We start from the raw sequence: 17178 nt of genomic DNA on the forward strand, positions 1-17178 counted from the left end.
AGCTGCTCACTGACCACAAACCATTACTCACATTGTTTTGACTGTGTTATAGCCTTCCAGACAGGAGAGCACAAAGGCTACAATGATGGGCACTGTTCATATCGGCCTATACCTATGGCAAAAACAACAACCACAATTACACTGTTTTTGGTGAAGTGCAAAGGGCTTTTACGACCTTATCTGTGAAAATACATTGTTATATTTATGCATGCATCACAACACCTCACCACAATGCTGAGATAAAAGGGCTTGGCACACGAAAACATAAGCTACCTGTAATAAATAAAAAACAAGTGGTCCTGAAAAATCATGCACACCAAGTGTAAAGATTAAATAAAATGGAAACTCTCTAATGATGGTACAGTAGTTTGAAACATGTTTGGGTACTCGGAAAAAATTATGTTTTGCATAACTGGCAGACCTCACATCCTACAATTTTAACTGCAAACATGATAAACACAAGGAACTGCAAATCCAAAAGGTGAATAAGTAGAGCAATAATTTGCTGTAAGGGCAACCAAAATTCTTTGATACACATCTGGCCTGACACTTCACGATCATGTGACCAATGGAAAAATACATAGTGATATCTTCAAGAAGATGAAGAACCGCCATCTTTGGTGGCATGGACACACAATTTGAGCACACCCAAACACAAAAGCAAAACACAAGTTTTCGTTGAAAGTCAATATAGGTAGTCAGTGACCTACTGGGAGACCAACGGAATATTAACTACATCCCTCCATCACTCCTCAAGATAGTCAAACCCCATCCAGCCCAAGCACATGATTGTGTCAAGATAAAGTCAAAAGAGCGAACCCTGCTACATTGTGATACAAATGCTGAGGTGGAAGAGGAGAAGAAGAAGAAGAAGAAGAAGAAGAAGAAGAAGAATTAATACATCAGAAGAAAATAAGAATAACAGGAAACCTACCCATGTACTGAATAGTGCCACAAATGGTGGTTGTGCGACATCCATATTTCAGCCATTTTGCTAGTCCAAAGTCTATCAACTTTAAATGGCCTTCCTCATCCAGTAACAGATTTTCAAGCTTCAGATCACGATATATAATACCAGCATTGTGAAGGAAATCTGAAAATATAAGCAATACTTTTCCAGCAGCACATCACATTAGAACATGTAAAAAATATTTTTAATCGAGGAATTGCATTTATTATTAGCACATAACTTGCCCATGACTTACCTATAGGAAACAGAGAAGATTATACAGAAAATGATAAGGCACATAGTGTAATGATTGTCAGTGACAAAACAAACTGCAGTCATGCATATTTTTAGGTAACTTTGTTAATGGATATTACTTGAAGAAAGAAGAAATTATAGTTAGCAGTCCTAATCAAATATCAAACAATGTATTGCGTACACATTAGCAGTTATACTATCGGTAAAATCATTTCATGAACTTAGTGCCTGGTATTCAAAAACTGAAAACTGTGCTGCCAGATTTTCTCCAACTGTTAATAGTACACAATATTACAGCACAGGGGTGTCCTTGAAAACCTTTTGTTATTATCCATCTACACTGTTAGTTTCTAATTGTTTGGCAAATGAATGTATGGTAATTACCTAAAGCCAAAGCAATTTCTGCAACATACACCCTCACAAGTTCTTCTGGTAAGGGTCCGTAATCTTGACATATCCGTAATAATTCTCCACCGGCAATATAATCTGTGACTGTAAACAGATTTCAAAACAATCTTCATTTTAATTCTCTTCAACAAATTCGAATTATGGAATACATAAGTTGTCAATTATTCTTAGAAAAAATTATGAATCACAACTGAATGCTTAAACACAAACCAATGAACAGCCGTTTTCGATTCTGCCAGAAATATGGACAGTTTACAATAAATGGGTGGTGTCCACAAACTGATTGGATTCTGACTTCATCTTTCACCTGTTCAACAGCATTTTGTGACAAAATCTGAAATGAAATAATTTTACATGAAAGTTATAATTCATATCCAACATATTTCCTACTTTTGAATATCTCTGTTCCATAAAAATTTAGATGTAACAGTTAATCCACTTAAAATATAATTTAACAGGGTTGTATTACATATACTTCCAGATCCAAATTGTAATTTCACAATTAACTTAATTGAAATGGCAATCAAAGTTTGGTTTTAGTTTTGTCTTCTTTATAAAAGCCAAGACATTTATGAAAATACACTCCTGGAAATGGAAAAAAGAACACATTGACACCGGTGTGTCAGACCCACCATACTTGCTCCGGACACTGCGAGAGGGCTGTACAAGCAATGATCACACGCACGGCACAGCGGACACACCAGGAACCGCGGTGTTGGCCGTCGAATGGCGCTAGCTGCGCAGCATTTGTGCACCGCCGCCGTCAGTGTGAGCCAGTTTGCCGTGGCATACGGAGCTCCATCGCAGTCTTTAACACTGGTAGCATGCCGCGACAGCGTGGACGTGAACCATATGTGCAGTTGACGGACTTTGAGCGAGGGCGTATAGTGAGCATGCGGGAGGCCGGGTGGACGTACCGCCGAATTGCTCAACACGTGGGGCGTGAGGTCTCCACAGTACATTGATGTTGTCGCCAGTGGTCCGCGGAAGGTGCATGTGCCCGTCGACCTGGGACCGGACAGCAGCGATGCACGGATGCACGCCAAGACCGTAGGATCCTACGCAGTGCCGTAGGGGACCGCACCGCCACTTCCCAGCAAATTAGGGACACTGTTGCTCCTGGGGTATCGGCGAGGACCATTCGCAACCGTCTCCATGAAGCTGGGCTACGGTCCCGCACACCGTTAGGCCGTCTTCCGCTCACGCCCCAACATCGTGCAGCCTGCCTCCAGTGGTGTCGCGACAGGCGTGAATGGAGGGACGAATGGAGACGTGTCGTCTTCAGCGATGAGAGTCGCTTCTGCCTTGGTGCCAATGATGGTCGTATGCATGTTTGGCGCCGTGCAGGTGAGCGCCACAATCAGGACTGCATATGACCGAGGCACACAGGGCCAACACCCGGCATCATGGTGTGGGGAGCGATCTCCTACACTGGCCGTACACCTCTGGTGATCGTCGAGGGGACACTGAATAGTGCACGGTACATCCAAACCGTTATCGAACCCATCGTTCTACCATTCCTAGACCGGCAAGGGAACTTGCTGTTCCAACAGGACAATGCACGTCCGCATGTATCCCGTGACACCCAACATGCTCTAGAAGGTGTAAGTCAACTACCCTGGCCAGCAAGATCTCCGGATCTGTCCCCCATTGAGCATGTTTGGGACTGGATGAAGCGTCGTCTCACGCAGTCTGCACGTCCAGCACGAACGCTGGTCCAACTGAGGCGCCAGGTGGAAATGGCATGGAAAGCCGTTCCACAGGACTACATCCAGCATCTCTACGATTGTCTCCATGGGAGAATAGCAGCCTGCATTGCTGCGAAAGGTGGATATCCACTGTACTAGTGCCGACATTGTGCATGCTCTGTTGCCTGTGTCTATGTGCCTGTGGTTCTGTCAGTGTGATCATGTGATTTATCTGACCCCAGGAATGTGTCAATAAAGTTTGCCCTTCCTGGGACAATGAATTCATGGTGTTCTTATTTCAATTTCCAGGAGTGTAATTTGTGTATGGCAAGATGTAGATGAAGCAACATTAGTAGCCCCGATGGATATACAAAAGGAAAATACAAACATATTACTATGTGAAACATTGTCCATGTCCAGTGAAGATGCCTACAGCTGCACGCTGTCAATATTGCTGGCTGGTTGATTGAATTTCTGTAGTGGGTAAACATAAGGCCACTCAATGGCAGTCTCTTCCTCGATTCCTGTTATCTGACTTTCCTCTATTGCTGGACTCCAACTGTCACAACTCTTCACTGTGTACATAGTGTTATGAACTATAAATGCATCTTTTCTACTTCCGCAAGGCTTAATCGAACTTCATTTATTACCAGGCTTACTAAACCTGTGCATAGCAATGAGGTGGCCATAGTTCATCAAGCAATGCTATGAATACAACATTTCTCAAACAGTGGCAGTAGCAACTTAACTAGTACCAGGAAATGATCAGGCACTTAATTTTTCAATGCTGTTTCAGTCACAGGTGCTGCCAGCCATCCTGCCATTTCAGCAACATTACAAGACTAGGAAGCATATCAAAAACGTCTTGCACTGCCCTTTTTGGCAAGTGATATCAAACAGCCAGACCTCCAGTGGGCCTTTTTGTCATCCACAAATCCATAATTATATTACTTAGTTAAAAAGCTAGCCTCTTTGTCCACAATATCTGTGTTACCATTGTCTGAAATGTTCTCTTAATTATCCCGCCATTTTTCCAACAAAATGCATGTGATACCAGCAACGCAACAATTCCTACAATACTGAAAGTCAAACACAGTCATTTATGTATCTTGGAGTGCAGATTTCCAGAAGTTGAGTTAAAAATGTCAATTCTCATGTGAGTGCAGTAAATCATGCAAAAGAAGTTTAATACTTGATGTAATGATTTACTTATCCCCAGATAAGAATGTCCACACCCAAGCCTAAAAACAAACTGACCACTCCCTGCTTGACACACTTTGAACAGGGAATGCATTTGAAATTTTCTAAAATAATTTTTCAGCAGACTGTAGTGATACAGTGCAGTTGATTGCTATCATAGATTCTCTAATGACAAACATGTGTTCCACAGCAGTCACTTAGCCTCATTTTCTACAATCCAAGGCTAGTTCCAGGTATAATTTGCAGCAACATACTTTGGTTCCAAGTTGTCCAGATTGTTTTTCCTTGCATTCCAGATGGATCCGTCCACATTATGAGGATGAGTGTTTTATGATTTTGCATAAAGGTCTCATTGCAGAAGTATATCATAGCATGATGGACATCAGGCCTCAACCCCAGTTGATTCAAACTAATATCTTTTTAGTCACTGATAATGTGCTGGTTCTGCATACAATTTTGTTACATGCAACAGTGCAAGACATTCCAGTGACCATCCTTTGACTCCTGGTGCATTGGTCTCAACCATAAAACAGTCTATGTATTTTAGTGTGAGTGCTCCCTTGCTCAGCAAAATGGAATCAAAGTTATTGGTGTATGCAGTGCTCAATTTGTAAAAAAGAAGGTTATGTTACTGGGACCTTCTAGGTGTTTTTGACTTCTTGAAATGTTATTTTACTGCTTTTCTGAGCGTTTTAAAAATATGAATACAACATTTGTTTTATGTCATTGAAACTTCAGAAAAAGTTCTGTCATATCATATCTCAAAATCTGTGGTTCCGATTTTTTCCTCAGACATACCAGTACTGCATACCGATGTGTACTGTTAGAAATCAAGTACTGGGTCTATTCTTAGGTTGAGTACAATTAGTGATGACATATTTGCTCACTGGATCCAATCCACAAGCTTTGCAGTCCACAGCAGAAAGTTCTATGAAAAAACTTTCTGAGTGGTTCACAAAAAAAAACCTCATTATAAATACTGAAAAAAAAAAATGTGTGTGTCGATTTTCATTTAATTCCTCCAACTAATCAAATGTCTACTCAAGCACAATTAAATAATGATCCCCTAGAAAATGTAAGTGTCACAAAATTTTTGGGTATGTGGGTTCAGCAAGACTTAAAGTGGGACACAAATATAAATAGCTTGTCAAGAAAACTAGCATCTCTGTATTATGGCATAAGAAATTTAAAGGCTACAACAAGCAAAACAACAGTACTGCAGGCATACTATGCACAGTTCCACTCACTAGTCTGATATGGGATTGTTTTGTTTTCTGGGGATACTCAACTCACAGTGTAAAGGTTTTTAGAATGCAAAAAAGAGGTCTAAGAATAATTTGTGGCCTTAAAAAGATGGAGTCCTGTAAATCCCATTTTACTGAGCTTGGTGTTCTAAATGTTTCAAGTTTATTCACTTATGAAACTATCTTGTTCACTAGGGACTACCTCCTGAAAACAGGCAAACTGCTACAGAATAAAAATGTGTGCAACTATAGTACCAGATGAAAATCAAATATGCATCAAAAATATCACAGAACAACCACCTATCAGAGGAGCATAATTAACACTGTTGTAATACTACACAATAAAGATATCAGAGGAAATAAAAAATGCTACTTATCCAATATTTAAAGCTAAACTAAAGGCATTTCTAATAAAGCAATGTTCCTATTCAATCAGAGAATTTCTGAATATGTAACTAAATTAATTGTAATAGGTACCTATTTTTAATTTGCCTACTATTTTGCCAATACTATGTATTATTGTAACTTATCTTTGACCTGTCCAATATCAATTGTACAATTTGTGCTGTACGATAAAACTGGACCAATAAAAAATCAAATCAAATCAATATCTTAGTCACTACTCACAGAACAGAAGGAAATTTACACAATCTATCTCGTATTTTTGCAATCCTTGCACAGAAAAGTCTTAGGTGTAATTTTTCCAAATGTGTTTTTCTTCAGCCCGTGGTAACTTATTTAGGTTACTTCCTCAGTGAAGAGGGCCTTCAGCACACCACAAAATATGCAAAGACCATTCGGAATATGCTATGTGTAAAACCATTAAGGATCTTCAAGTATTTCTAAGAAAAATGAACTACTACGCACAAATTATTCCCCAGGCAGCCTCCACAGCTACTTGCTAAATCATCTCTGTAAAAATGGAGTCCCTTTTCAATGCTCTGAAGAGTGGCACAGGGCTTTTCATAAGTTAAAATCAGCCCTCCAATGAGTACACTGTCGTGTGACTTACCGGCCTCATTTATCGTTTGGTGTTGGCAACATATGTATCTTTAGACGACATCAGGCCTATTCTCTTTCATAAAAAAAAGAGTTGTTTATGTCAAAGATACTTACACTGGCTCAAGAAAATTATTCACGGAAGAAAAAGGAAGCACTGGTAATTATTTATGGTGTCCATAAATATCACATTTTTTGTATGGTCACAAATCACATCTTATTAGTGACCATTAAGCACTCTTGTCACTTTTTGGACCCAAGGAAATATTGAAAGAATATAATCATATTGCCTTCATTGACAGACTCTATATTTGACAATTATCAATAGTTCATTCATTATCACACTTACTCTCATCGTTTTAACTCTGAGGCACTTTGTCACAATCCAGAAGATCCCAAACCTGAATTTGAGTTTGTTTCCAGTTAGAGAGCCCTGGAGCAATAGCTTGATGATTGCCCCCTCAATTCCTGGGAAGTTGTGACAGCATCTAGGCATGACCAGCTGCTTCAATAGGCTCGCAGTATGTCCAGCTGGGCTGGTCTACCACGCTCTCCAATGCAGAACCACCTGGGCTCTATTAATTTTGTTCATTTTCCACACCAACTTCACGTTAAGCAAGTTGAGCTGTTCCTAGCAGAAGAAAATCAGTGCCAGGTGCTGTTGGTGCCATACTCCCTCCAACATCATAGCCAATGCTGACAAAAGCCTTGAGACCAACTTCACACCAACTTCACGGTCCCTTTCTTGGGGTCCATGTAGTTAACTGTTGTGGACTCCTTCTCCCACTTCCCATATGTCATCCGATTTCAAAAGGTTTTGAACTCACAATGTAACTAAACACTTTGCCACATCCCCTTTCCATTAAGCCTCAAACAGACTGGCAGAATGATTTGTATGCACTTTCGAGGTGCAAATGTTTAAAATCTTATGGTTTGCTAAGTGCTCCAGTGCTAAATTCTTTCCTAGGTTCTTACAAGTCCATGTCTGCCACTTAAAAGCCCAGCAGAGCTTCTTCTTGGGTGCCCTCACAGGACGCTTCTGGATCATCTCCTGTGTCCATCACGGAACATGAATCACTTGCAGCCAAATTATTCCATGTGTGTACTCCCTCCCACATGTGGCCCAGCCCATGATGGGGTAGGATAAATCTGTGGCACGAGTTGAGTACGATGTGCTGGGTGGGTGGATTGAGCAGCTTTTGTTCCTGAGTCTTCCACAGGAACATCATCTTTGTGGCAAGGGGTTGAGATTGAGAGTGGCTTAGATTTGGACTAGGATGTTGTGGAGGCTGGATGGGCAACAGAACACCACTGTAGGAGGGGTGGGAAGTATTTTGGGTAAGATGTCCCTCATTTCAGGGCACGGCAACAGGTAATCAAAGCCCAGGCGAATAATGTGATTTAGATGTTCCAGTCTGGTATGGTACTGGGTGATGAAGGAAACACTCCTTTGTGGCCACCCCCAAGAACTAGCCACAAAGGAGTGTCCCTTCATCACCCAGTACCATCCCAGAGTGGAAAAACTGAACCACATCCTTCAACCGGGCTTTGATTACCTATCATCATGCCCAGAAATGAGGTAATTCACAAAACTCCCGTTCGACCAATACTTGAGTATTCCTCCTCAGTCCATAGTCCTTACCAGGGAGTATTAATGGACTGACAGAGGAAATAAAGAGGATGCAGACAACAGCAGTGTGTTTTATCACAAATTGATATATTAAGTGCAAAACACAGGGTTACCAACAGTTTCTCCTCCTGCACACCATTTGCAACAGTGTACCATTACCCCTAGTTTCCCAACTGAATTTTGATGCTTAACATCCAATTCAGTTATTATTTTACGAATTCTAGGTAGCATTCTGTAGTTCCAGCCTCATTTCAGACCATACTTATAATGTTTATTTTCTCTGCATGGTAAAACTATTACACTATGAGTGTTTCCCATTTTGTATAAGAGGCAGTCAAATGAAATGTGGTCACGAGTGTAAAGTAACAGTGATGATTTTACAATACTGACTATTAAAATTGGTACACCAAGAAGAAATGCATATGATAAATGAGTATTCATTGGACAAATATATTATACTAGAACTGACATGTGATTACATTTTCACACAATTTGGGTGCACAGATCCTGAGAAACCAGTACCAACAACAACCACCTCGGACGGTAATAACAGCCATGATACGCCTGGGCATTGAGTCAAACAGAGCTTGGATGGTGTGTACAGGTACAGCTGCCCATGCAGCTTCAACACGATACCACATTTCATCAAGAGTAGTGACTGGCACATTGTGACGAGCCTGTTGCTCAGCCCCCATTGACCAGACATTTTTAATTGGTGACAGATCTGGAGAATGTGCTGGCCAGAGCAGCAGTCAAAAATTTTCTGTATCCAGAAAGGCCTGTACATGACCTGCAACATGTCGTTGTGCATTATCCTGTTGCAATGTAGGGTTTCGTAGGGATCGAATGAAGGGTAGAGCCACGGGTCGTAACACATCTGAAATGTAATGTCCACAGTTCAAAGTGTCGTCAATATGAACAAGAGATGACCACGATGTGTAACCAATGGCACCCCATACCATCACGCTAGGTGATACGCCAGCATGGCAATGACGAATACACACTTCCAATGTGCGCTCACCGCAATGTCGCCAAACATGAATGCGACCATCATGATGCTGTAAACAGAACCTGGATTCATCTGAAAAAATGACGTTTTGCCATTCATGCACCCAGGTTCATTGTTGAATACACCATCGCAGGTGCTCCTGTCTGTGATGCAGCATCAAGGGTAACCGCAGCCATGGTCTCCGAGCTGATAGTCCGTGCTGCTGCGAACATCATCGAACTGTTCTTCCAAATGGTTGTTGTCTTTCAAACATCCCTATCTGTTGACTCAGGGATCGAGACGTGGCTGCACGATCTGTTACAGCCATGCGGATAAGGTGCCTGTCATCTCGACTGCTAGTGATGTGAGGTCATTGGGATCCAGCACCATGTTCCATATTACCCTCCTGAACCCACCGATTCCATATTCTGCTAATAGTTATTGGATCTCGACCAATGCAAGCAGCAGTGTTGCAATACAATAAAGCACAATCACGATAGGCTACAATCCGACCTTTATCAAAGTCGGAAACATGATGGTACGCATTTCTCCTCCTTACACGAGGCATCACCACAATGTTTCAGCAGGCAACACGGTTAAATTTCACATCTGTAGCATGCCATCTCCGTGGTGTAGCAATTTTAATGGTCAGTAGTGTAATCAAAACAAAGTCCTATGCATCAGGCAAAAAGCAAAATGTTGTCTGTGACTTCAAATTTATTCCTCTTCCGAAGTTTTCTTTCTTTTCCTTCTTTGCCTTGTCCACATGCAAGTTGAACAACAGTGCATGATACGCTGCAGCTCCGCCTAACGTCCTTTCTAACAGAAAATTCTCTTTCTTGACTTCCTACTTTTCTTACTCCCGCATCTGTTTTGCAGATGTTGGGATTATTTGCCTGTCTGTTCTTTAGATGAGGTGGTGATCCAACAGTGAAGCAGTGATAGTGGATAGTTTGGGGAGGGGGAGGGGGGTGGCATGCTATGACCGACTCAACTCGCCCGCCCGTCCTGAGTCACATGGGTCGGCGTGCGCGTGGAGCCCGTCACAGACGGAGATGATCGGTGACAGTTGTGGGGGACATGTCACTCGCCATCGCCGTGGAGGCCACGTGCCAGCGCGAGGTCAATGCATGACTCACGGTCCACGTGCAACATCGATAAGGCGCCAGTGGGCCACCCTCAAGACAGTGCAAAATAGAGCCTTTAAGAATACTATTATTAGTTGTTCCTTCAAATGTTTATAATTAGAATGGAACTAATATTTGTTTGGAAGTCAACAATAGAATTTAAGTTACAAAACTATCACTGACTTTCACCCTACATTGAAAGTATTAACTAGGAATAGTCAAAATAAATTAGAAAATCAATTACATACTGTTACATAAAACTAAGCATAAAATTAGATCTGGTGTTAAATTCTTTAAAACTGATGACCAACCTTTCTCTTTCATGAAAATGCAGATTATACTCAAGTATGTCAATGGTAATCAGATCAAAAATGAATCTTAAGGATGTGGATGTCAATACAAGAGGGGAAGTGAAAATATCCCAGCTTCCTTCATCACAGATTGCCCACAACTAAAACATTCACTTCCGCAACCATTTCCGGTGTGATGACATGATGAGCCTGTCCAGGACAAGCATCATCTTCCTGTGACTCATGGCCCTCAAAGAATCATTTGCACCATTCCACAACACTTGAATGACTCAGACTGTACTCACCGTACACAGCCTTCATCCGTTTATACATTTCATGGCCTTCAACTCTCTCCGCCACCAAAAATTGAATCATTCCTCATTGTTCCTGCTTACTCACCCGCACGTTTGGTAGTGGATGATAACTTGTGTGACCACCTTCTCTTCGGCATGAAACCACACTGACTACGTTTCACTTGAATGAACCTCATGTACATGGTTTTCAAGTACAGGCAAACTATTCACAAATACAGTCTGCAGTACAACAGTTTTCACATGAATCTGTGATAACTTGTGGCAAGTCTCCTTGTTTGTATTATTTTTCAGATTTCTTGCATATGAGTCGGTACAGCTGGCATCTTTCACCTGATAAATAGTTGGCAAGAATCCAGACAGATGTGACAAGTATTATTTCTTATCAAGCCTATGGTAATAAAACTCATACAGCATAACAATAATCTCCTCCTCCTCCTCCTCTCCTTTTCACTTCATGGACTAGGTTTTAAACCATGTCCCATCTTTGATGAATAAATAGTGGATAGGGAGTCATGGATGCTTTTCTTTCTACCTTAATATGAAATCTAGCATATAGGATGGCTGCAGTAGTCATCAATACTTCAAAAGCTGAAGAGATGAATGAAAATTTGTACCAAGGCTGGGATTCGAACCCAGGTCTCCTACTGACTAGGCAGATGCACTTACCACTATTCCATCCTGACATAGTAGCTTTGTACAGTTATGTGGACTACCCTATGGTGGTGTGCAAGGGTAGTCCTGCTCACTAGGTAGATGTATTAACCACTAGCATCTAGGATGGCTGCAGTTGGCATCAATACTTCAAAAACTGGCACAGTGGCTTTGCACAACTGCACCAACTACCCAAGGGAGGCATGCTAGGTTATTTCAGGCAGTTGTGCGAAGCTGCTAAGCCAGGGTGGCATAGTGATTAGCACATCTGCCTACTGAGCAGGACTCTTTGGTTCGAATCCCAGTCTTTAGTCTGAATAAATACATCTTAAGTGTCTGATACTTGAAAAGGTCTCTGGAACCATATAGTATCCCCCATTTTGTTCAATGCTGACATGCTGTACCAATATAGTCAGAGAACCTCTGCAATGCTGTTCAAGTTTAGCGGGAATATCAAGTGGGCTGAGGCATGAATGACAATTTGGATTGAGGAAGGAGAAAAGCTAAGATAGTCCACGCAGTTGTACAAAGCACTGTTCAAGGGTGTAGTGGTTAGCATATCTGCTAGTGAGCTGGTGACTAGGTTCAAAACCTGGCCTTGATGCAAATTTTCATTTGTTGCTTCAGTCCACATAAACACATCACCGATGTAAATAGTTACAGATTTCTGTAATCACAACCTCCCTATTTGCAGCTACTAATATTCAGCAGAGATGATATTCTTCACAGATTCAGTCACAGGTAATTTACTCATGCTTTCCTGCAGAAATAAGATACTGCTTATTTAATTTTTTTTCTACCCTATCAATTGCTGCAGACTTAACAAAATTCTGGCCATTTTTGCTTTGGAGTGTCACAGACTACAATTGATGTTATGAGTAAAAAACAAATAACTTAAAATGAGGTAACTTTGACATCCAGAAGGGACTGGTGACCTTGATATCTACATAAATCTTAGAATTCACAGCAGTGGCCACATTTTATTTTATTTTTTAAGATAATCACACAGTCATTAGCTCAAAAAACTAGCTCTACTTCTAGTGCCCAATTCTTAACAATTTACTGAGAATTATTCGGAAAATAGTTATGGTAACACCATTGGAAGTCTCTTAATTGTATTACCCAAATAAAATAAACAGGAGTATTTCAAATAACTATATATTGGCCAGGTCAGCAAAGCTGATAACTTTTCTGAAACTTGCATGTACATAATCAGTATATTAATAATCTCCTATAACATGTTGTTGTTGTTGTGGTCTTCAGTCCTCAGACTGGTTTGATGCAGCTCTCCATGCTACTCTATCCTGTGCAAGCTTCTTCATCTCCCAGAACCCACTGCAACCCACATCCTTCTGAATCTGCTTAGTGTATTCATCTCTTGGTCTCCCTCTACGATTTTTACCCTCTACGCTACCCTCCAATACTAAATTAGTGATCCCTTGATGCCTCAGAACATGTCCTACCAACCGATCCCTTCTTCTGGTCAAGTTGTGCCACAAACTTCTCTTCTCCCCATTCCTATTCAATACTTCCTCATTAGTTTTGTGATCTACCCATCTAATCTTCAGCATTCTTCTGTAGCACCACATTTCGAAAGCTTCTATTCTCTTCTCGTCCAAACTATTTATCGTCCATGTTTCACTTCCATACATGGCTACACTCCATACAAATACTTTCAGAAATGACTTCCTGACACTTAAATCTATACTCGATGTTAACAAATTTCTCTTCTTCAGAAACGCTTTCCTTGCCATTGCCAGTCTACATTTTATATCCTCTCTACTTTGACCATCATCAGTTATTTTGCTCCCCAAATAACAAAACTCCTTTACTACTTTAAGTGTCTCATTTCCTAATCTAATTCCCTCAGCATCACCAGATCCTATAACATAGAATTTGATTAATGGCTACTATTTCACTACCTGTCTGTCTCATAAATGAACATTGTGGGTAACAAAGTGAATACAATATCAAATAATTTTACTTCACTGCTTCAAAGATTTGTTGCCAAAATTAATATTTTTCCAGTCACATACAATTTTTAGTGTGTCACCTCACATAATTCAAACATGTAGTGCCCACAATGTTTGTAATACGGAATTCTATGATCCTCTACTCTATGATACACACTTCAACAGATTAGCATCAAAACAGTTAAACTGAGTCTACATCTCAGAAGCAAGATATCTTCACTGAACATTTCTGTCCGTATTTTAAAGGCTTCACATAGTTAAACTCTTCTAGATGATACACTGCTCACACATATTAAGGAACATAAACTATATTCCACAAAGAATACTAGTTTTTACTCCACTTACCTGAGATTTGGAAAGAATTTTCAGAGCATATTTTTGATTGGTATCTCTCTTACAAGCTAAGTACACTTTTCCAAATGCTCCACTTGATATAGTGTCAAGTACCTGAAATGGAAAGAAATAGAAAGTAAAGGTAAGATACAAGGTCAATAAGTAAAAATACAAATTACTGAATCAGAGTTGAGAAAAAAATTGTGTTGAGTCTACAACATTCATTACATAAAAGTTGAAAACAAAAATGCGTGAGAGACTGGAGAGAAGGAATAGATAAACAGCTGATATTAATTTACCGCAAATTTTATCACTGAAATTCAATAACAACAGAAATGTGCACACAAATTGTCTCTCAGACCCTCTGCAACTCCTGAAAAAAGCTCCATTAAAAGAAAATATAGCCTATTCACAATGTCATAGTACAGAATCAAACAAATAGGAATTATTTACTGGCAGAGATAGTACAAAACTGGAACATCAGTATAGGGGCTGAAAAGATGAGGAAGAATATAAGAGAAAAAAATGCAAAATGAAAAGTGGAAGTGAAGTACAGAAGACACACACACAAAGACAAATTGAAAGAAAAAAAAGTAAGTGCAGTAGATCAAGATAAATTAACTGCTGTAAGTAAAAAGTGAGAAATGGAAAACTTTGCTTAGAAATGAAGAAATGTTTCAACAGAGCTGTCAGGAACATTTCAAAAGCATTACACAGTGTGTGAATAACTATTAGCATTGTATGTTCAGTCTGACTACTACATTAGCTGTGAGACAAAAATCAGTTTAATCTGGAGTATAACTGTTTTATGACAAGTCTCTCTGTAATCCTACTTAAAACTTAAATTAGAAAAATACCAACTGCAGTCCATCACAGTATATTGCCACAGCAGATTTCACAGTGTGTCAGTGTGCTAATGAATTTTGTGAAAGGTAAATATACAACACACCATTTACTCATTATATACCATAGGTCCCAACAAGAATGGGAACACTAAATAATGTCAGACAAATCAAGACATACATTAACAGAGCATTGTAGCTGCCAGGAACTAATTCCACAGGTCCATTAACAAATTAATTATGATTAAATTGACATATTCTATTTGTTCTTACATGGTCGTAACTGAAGATCATACAGATAAGGTTGACAGAAAGCCACTGATTTCAAAATTGTTTCTTCCTTATTTCTACTACAGGTATATATCTGTAATTTACTCATTACTGCTTTCTTAATGTTTACATGACTACAGTGATGTTTATTAAAAAGCTAGCTGCATCCTGTGGTGTTACCCATGATTAAACAGTTATTTATAAAGAAACATTAATGCCTAAACTCGCTATCTACACGTGTGCACCATCCCAACACACATTTAAGGAAAACTGTTTTTACATGGCCGAGCATCGAACTACAAAATATGCCAGGAATGGAAAAGAATAATTTCAGGACTGTTTGCAACATGCCTAGCATGGAACAGATCATAATTGTCTTTATGTGTACGGAGAGCCAGAAACCTATTGCAATACTTCTCTGTAAACAATGTTCTGAGACTTCTTGTTCTCTGTGTGTGTGTAGAAATTTCTGGCTCTTAACACATAGAGCTGCCCATATGAAAAATATTGTGTGGCCAGATGAATACCTTCCACTTTTAACATTTGTTCATAGCTGTTATTTACAGTGATTGAGAAGGCCAATTACAAGTGGAAATGCAAGTGTTTGGACTGGAAAGGCAAGTTTGGTACTATGATAGGAATTTGTGGTATCAACACCATCCCTCCTTCGGCCCTGCTCGTAAGGATAGTGGGCTGCTAGATAAGCATTCTCAGCTTTGTGATGTGTAGCCTGCTGCCATTGCAAAATCTGGAATGGTTACACATCAGTACGACAGGCACACCCACTTTTATCTCCAACTTGTGGCATGCCACCCCTGCCACCTTTAATGAGTTTACAAACTCATGATGTGTAGATGGTCACCTCACTAGTTACTTGATCAATAATATGTTTCTTGGCGTTTCCCACTGATTCATTCTTGGGCGCCAGTATTGCTCTTTCACATAACCACTCCTTATTGTCCAAGGTTATCTTCCAAGCTTACAACATTGCAGAACTGGCTTTCAAAATTTATTAAGCCTCCTACATCCACTGCCATGCGGCCCAGCAATCTCAAGGAGGTATTGGGCAAAGCGCCCAAACTCAATAGCTGCAGAGCAGTTGCGAAGTGCAATCTTTCTACAGTGGCATAGACTTAAGGCACACAATGATCTCACTTGCCAAAGTACCTTACCTGATGATCAGTAGCATTTGTTGGAAGTTGCGTACAAGGATGTCAACGTCTCCACCCATCAAGATTTGGTTACCATGGATGTCTTGCACATTTTGACTGTGTGCCTTGCTTGCACACTTGTGTGACACTGACCATTCATCCCACAAGATCAATTTGCACTGTGGAAATATAGTGGCACAACCCCTGCTCTTGCTTATATTGCAAGTGGGTGTTTCCTCATTCGCAAGGTTCAGCAGAAGCTTCAACACTGGCAGTTCTTACTGTGCTGAGCAGGGCCACATCCATCCCAGAAGATGCACAGCTAGCACAACATTCCTGTCCCTGTAGAACTGCACCGTAGCAATTTTAACATGTACGTCTTGCCGACACCCCAAGGTTTGTTCAAGAAATTAAGACCCCCTTCTCCATTCTCCATGAAACACAAAATGTTATTAAAAATGTGCTTTTGCTCTGGTAATAGCTGGGGTTCAGTCTGGGCGGCTTGAGCCCCAAGACTGTAAGTGAGCTCCTCGAGCAAATCAGTGGAAAACTCTCCTGCACATTGTGGGGGGTGGGGGAGCATGCCAAAATTAGACAGCCATTTTCACACCACTGAGAAAACTTTGTCTTCAATAAGTGTCAGCACTCATCACTGGCCTGTGCTTGGTACCAGTGTGCGATCTCTACTAATAATGTAGTTTCATATTTTGTTCCAAAATGTCACATGGTTCAAGAGTCCACAGGTGTTCAACATGATAGTGAGGAGCTCTCTCAACTTGGCTGGCAACTGGTACAATATGGCATCCTCCATCATAATGTCCCAAAGGTTATCATCTTCCAAAAGTCCCATCACATGTTTCCTAAAA

General features: G+C 40.4%; 1 protein-coding gene across 1 annotated transcript in view; it reads right to left on the reverse strand.

Moving 5' to 3' along the window:
- LOC126355638 (serine/threonine-protein kinase S6KL) overlaps nt 1-17178 on the reverse strand; it is a 782652-nt gene that overhangs the window by 710193 nt on the left and 55281 nt on the right. The window contains exons 4-7 of the mRNA XM_050006006.1: nt 14062-14163; nt 1823-1946; nt 1589-1696; nt 935-1093 (exon numbers count right to left, since the gene is read on the reverse strand). Coding sequence (XP_049861963.1) covers nt 935-1093; nt 1589-1696; nt 1823-1946; nt 14062-14163 — 493 coding nt within the window. The remainder of the gene's footprint in view (nt 1-934; nt 1094-1588; nt 1697-1822; nt 1947-14061; nt 14164-17178) is intronic.

The sequence above is a fragment of the Schistocerca gregaria genome, chromosome 1 (assembly GCF_023897955.1).
Source record: "Schistocerca gregaria isolate iqSchGreg1 chromosome 1, iqSchGreg1.2, whole genome shotgun sequence".
Lineage (NCBI taxonomy): Eukaryota > Metazoa > Arthropoda > Insecta > Orthoptera > Acrididae > Schistocerca > Schistocerca gregaria.